This window comes from Monoraphidium neglectum (genome assembly GCF_000611645.1).
Source record: "Monoraphidium neglectum strain SAG 48.87 unplaced genomic scaffold scaffold01878, whole genome shotgun sequence".
Classification (NCBI taxonomy): Eukaryota; Viridiplantae; Chlorophyta; class Chlorophyceae; order Sphaeropleales; family Selenastraceae; genus Monoraphidium; species Monoraphidium neglectum.
Genome location: NW_014011750.1, coordinates 1 through 4,657, shown reverse-complemented (window position 1 = coordinate 4,657; position 4,657 = coordinate 1). Strand labels below are relative to the sequence as shown.

At 65.8% G+C, this 4,657-nt stretch overlaps 1 protein-coding gene across 1 annotated transcript; it reads right to left on the bottom strand.

Annotated features, from left to right (window-relative positions):
* Nucleotides 1-221: 221 nt before the first annotated feature.
* MNEG_9274 (hypothetical protein) lies at nt 222-1,532 on the bottom strand (the record flags this gene model as incomplete). The annotated part of the gene is made up of 1 exon (XM_014042252.1): nt 222-1,532. A coding segment is annotated over one exon (1,311 nt), but the record flags the coding sequence as incomplete, so codon positions are not given.
* Between the last annotated feature and the right edge of the window lie 3,125 nt (nt 1,533-4,657).

The window sequence follows — 4,657 nt, the reverse complement described above, 5'->3', positions numbered from 1 at the left end:
CAGGTTGAGGGCAACGCGTGCGCAAGCAGTCGCGTGCAAGCGTGCGCAGCCGCATGCGCGCGTTTGCGCAGCCGCGCGGGTGCATGCCCGCGCACACAATCACACACACACACACACACACGCGCACACACACACACACACACACACACGCGCACACACACACACACACACACACACACACACACAAACCGTCATGCATGCACGAGCAAGTACACAAGTCTTCACCTGACAGCCCTGCACCCACGGCAAAGCCGCAGCCTCACGCCCTCCTCTGCCTGCGTCCTGCCACACGCGGCGCACGCCGCGGCCAGCCCTGGCTGGCCCCGCGCCTCCCCAGCCTCCGCCTCCGCCGCGGCCGCGCCTCGCAGCCGCCCCAGCACCCGCGCCGCCGCTGCGGTAGCATCCATGCGCGCCCACGCTGCAGGCTCAGCCGCCACGGCCGCCAGTGCCGCCTCCAGGCCCTCGACACCAACAATCAACTCTACAGCTGCCGCCCCGACTGCAGTCAGGCGGTCGAGACCCTCGATCAAGTCGCCTACTGTCGGCATGATGGCCTCGTCACAGTCCATGGTTGATATCTCATCGAGCGCGTGGAGACGCACCAAGAGGGGGGCGCTCACCGATGATGTCATCGCGCGCACAATGGCCGCAGCGGCCGCGGCCAGCAGACCAGGCGCGGCGGCGACGGCGGCGAGCCGCTGCGGGCCGGACTCCTCAGCGGCCTCCACCAAGGCAGCGGCAACCGCAGCAGCGCCGTGGCAGATGCCACCGTCGGGTCTTGATATATGGTGTGCAAGCGCTGGCAAAACGCTGCCCGGAAGGGCGATATCAAGGAACGCCGCCGCAGCCGCCTGGTCCCCTCGAATCAACTCTGCCACCGCCCGCACCACGCAGGCCGCGGCGCCCGGGGTGCCGGCGGCGGCCGTGCGTCGCAGCGCCACCGCGAGGGCGGCAAAGGTGGCGGGGCGCGTATTCATGAGCTCGGCACGACCCGGCTCGAGGTGGCTGAGGAATGCTATGCAGCTCGCAGCCGACTCCAAGCTGTCCGGACGACTCATCAGCCGCAGCAGCGCGGGCAGCACGCGTGCAGCAAGCGCCGCACGCACCGCAGCGAGGCGCGTTCCATCGGTGCGCAAGAGGGCATCCAGCAGGACGACGGCTGATCTGACATATTCTGATGACTCGAGCCGCACGACGCCGCGCGCTGCAGCGTCTACGATGGCCGGGGTTGCTGCAGCCACGTTTTCGCGCGCAACCTCGGATTCTCCGCCCTCTGAGGCCCCCGTACGTCCGGCCTCTGCGCGGCCCAGCTCCCGTAGAACCATTGCCAGGAATCCCGAAGCCGCGCCGGCTTTGGCGCTGGTGCCGCCGCCCGCCACCTGCGCCGCCGCATGGAGCAGCCCGGGCTCGCACGCGGCGCGCACGGCGACGCGCGGGCCGCCGCTCACGACCAGCTGGCAGAGGGGGATGAGGCTGTTGCACCCGTCGGGACGTGCACCGGCCTCGCACAGCGCATCAAGCAAGTGCGGCACCTGGAGCGCAGCGGCGCACACCTCCTCGCAGGTCATCAGCCTGTTCAAATCCACCAAGACGGGTTCGACAATGTATGAATTGCCTCGCCAGCAATGCAGGCATTCGGCCAGGGCTTGTAGCATGCCAGGGGTACGGCCGATCTGCGGCAAGGGTGCGGGTGTGGGTGCGGGTGTGGGTGCGGGGTGCGGTGAGAGGGTGGTTGGGGCTGTTGCCATGCCCGTTGATGGGCGCGGCAACTCCCTAAGCGTGCTGTTGATATGTTGCGTTTTGCCGCCGCTGTGCCAGACACAACCCATGTGGAGGGCTCTGCGAATGCCTCGCACCTGCTGCCGCCGGCAGCCAGCCTGATTTGTGCAGGCCCGATTGTCGGTGAATCCCTGCAGCAGCGCCCTTACGGTTGCCGCCGCGGTGAAGCACCGGAGCATCCGCGCGCGCATGTCGCCGCCGCTCCCGCAGCTCTCGACAAGCGCGCGCTGCAGCGCCGAGAGCAGCCGCGGCGGCAGCAGGGTGTCGGGCGCGGCGAGCGAGGCTGCTTGCAGCTCCTCATCGGCTGCCTTCAAGGCGTCGAGGGTGGATTTATCCTGCGCGACGCGAGCGCCGGTGCGGCGCAGCTTACAGTCCAGATCGAGCACGCGCTGCAGGGCGGTCTCGAGGCGAGCCTGGGCGGCAGTGGCCATGCTGGCTGTAATGGATACACGATGGCGCTCCTGCACGCGCGAGGTTCACGCAGAATCATGTCAGCATGTCAAAGCACCGGTAGTGGCATTGGCGGGTCGGGGCTAGGTGCGCATGCAGACCGCAAACCAGGCGCCACCCACTGCCGCTCATCAGCATCAACAGTGCGGGGTGGTGGCTGAAGTCGTGGCGCATCCATGTGCGCGATAATAGCTCACGAGGTCAGCTCTTGACTGCCTCCAAAGGGCTTTGAAGTACGGTATGATCCGCTCTCGCGTCTTGAGATCACTCAGACTTTGCCGCTCGCGTTTGAAGGTTTCGACAAGGGATTATAAGGCATATGTAATAAATTTACGAAGTCATGTCGTGAAGACCCGAGGTATCTCGCGCGTAGGACACCAATACCATGCAAACCTGCAACTGCCTTGGACAACTGCCATCACCCCAACCACCACCACCGCCTCGCTCGGACGCCACGCAAACACCCACGATCATGCGCCATCGCGCACGAAGAACCACGCCCCCGCCGCGGCAGCGCCCCGTCGCCCCCCCTCTCCCGTCCCGCACGCCCCGGCCGACCAGGGCGAAGTGTTACCGCCGCCGGCCGGGCGAACCGTCACCACGCGCCGCACTGTGTCACAAGCCCGCTTTCCCGTGGGCTCGGCGGCGATTTTGGTGAGAGGTGCCTCGTGCGAACTCCGCAGGTCAGCAGATGGTTGAATCAGTGCAAAGGGCACTGGTGCTGGGAAGCCTGCGGGCCACCTCTGTGTAAAGCCCTGCCCGCAGCACGGCGGCGCCGCCCTATGGCTTCGCAGCGCGCTACCTGCAGTGATGGCCGACGCGGTCACACTGATGCTAGCGGTTGGGCGCGCTGAAGCCAGGCCGATTCTCAGCCCCTGCCACCTGGGTTGGCAGCGGCCGCATGTCCAGAAGAGAGAGGGGCGGCGGCGTTGGACGAGCCGCTGCCCCTTGGCTTGACACTCGTTGTTTTGATGGGGCGTGCGCTGTCATGGAGGATGCGCCGTGAAACGCTTCACATGTTCTGGGGATCTCTTCGCAATCTGCTGAGACAGTGTGTAAGGGGCCCTCCGCTCGTCAGGCCTTGGCGGTTGAGCAGTGTTGGGCACTGCATGCGTGCAGCAGACAATGGCACGCGTTTTGGTGGTGGTGGTGGTGTTGCTGCCGTAGCGTACATCGTTCACGCGCTGCTATTCCAAAGAGCCCGTGCAGCCAAGCGACACTCATGACGCGCGCGTCTGATGACAGGCAGTGACTGGGAGATACAGCACAATACCACACCTGAGCGATGGGCGACGGCAGTTCCCAGAGGTATGCGGCAATGATAGGTGGTTGAATCGCTTGATCAGATAACTGCAGTATCTGGTCTAGTGCAGGCATTATTGTGAGGCGCACCTTGGACTTGGCTTGCTTCACCTCACTGCGTGCCCCTACCCCTCGTCCTTCTATTTTTCAGCCTGCAAGACTTCAGACGCTGAACCTGATTTGATGAGCCGGCCTTGGAGGTCTCTGCGTGCGTCAGCACGAGCAGGGGCACGCATCGTCGGTCACGCGCAGGAGTGTCGGGTGCCCGCACATGCGCTTGTAGCCATGCGGCAAGGAAGCATCGTTGGCTGGTCACCTTGGTCAAACAATCCAAGCACACACGAAACGGCGTCCAAGTTCGCCATCTTGCCTTGCCTTCCAGGGTCACATCGCTTGGACCGTGGCTGTGTGGCACAAGGCCGCATCGCGTCCCTGAAGGCCAAAATTGCTGCTTAAACTTTCTTCTTCCGCTGTTGTGCGGGTGCAACCCGCATCTGTCCTTCCGCTGTCTGTGATTGCGTGGCAGAGCCAGGGGAGGGCTGGCGTGCCTTGAGAGCAAATAATTTCCCATGGGTGAGTGCGCGACGGTTGGGAAGGCAGGGCCAAAGACTGGGAGCATGGCTGCGTTGGCACTTGCACCTGGCTGCGTCTCGGCATGCGCGTGTTGCCGCTGCATGCAATCCTGTGGTTTGACCCAGCCTCTGCCGCGTCGCCCGCAGGCAATGCCCAGTCATCCCAGGCAGGGGATGATGGTGACAAGGGGGCCGGCGCGGCCGCGCACGGAGACGACCTGGATGGCAGCAGCAGCATCGGCAGGCTGCAGCAGCAGCAGCGTCCCTCCGACAAGGATGCACAGCAGCAGCAGCACCACCACCACCACCAACAACACACGCAACGCATCTCGGACCGCGCGCCGCCATCCAGTGGCGCGACGGCCGGCCACCAGCAGCCGCGCCGCAGCCGGGCCGCCGGCGCGGGCGCGGGCGCGGGCGGCGGCGCCGCCGCCGCCGACGCAGCCGCAAACAGCCGCTTGTTAGTCGACATCCGCGTCGGCGCCGCCGACGCCGCCGACAAGCCGCCGCCGGCGCGCCGTCGCAGCGCGGTGACGGCCGAGGCTGTGGAGGGC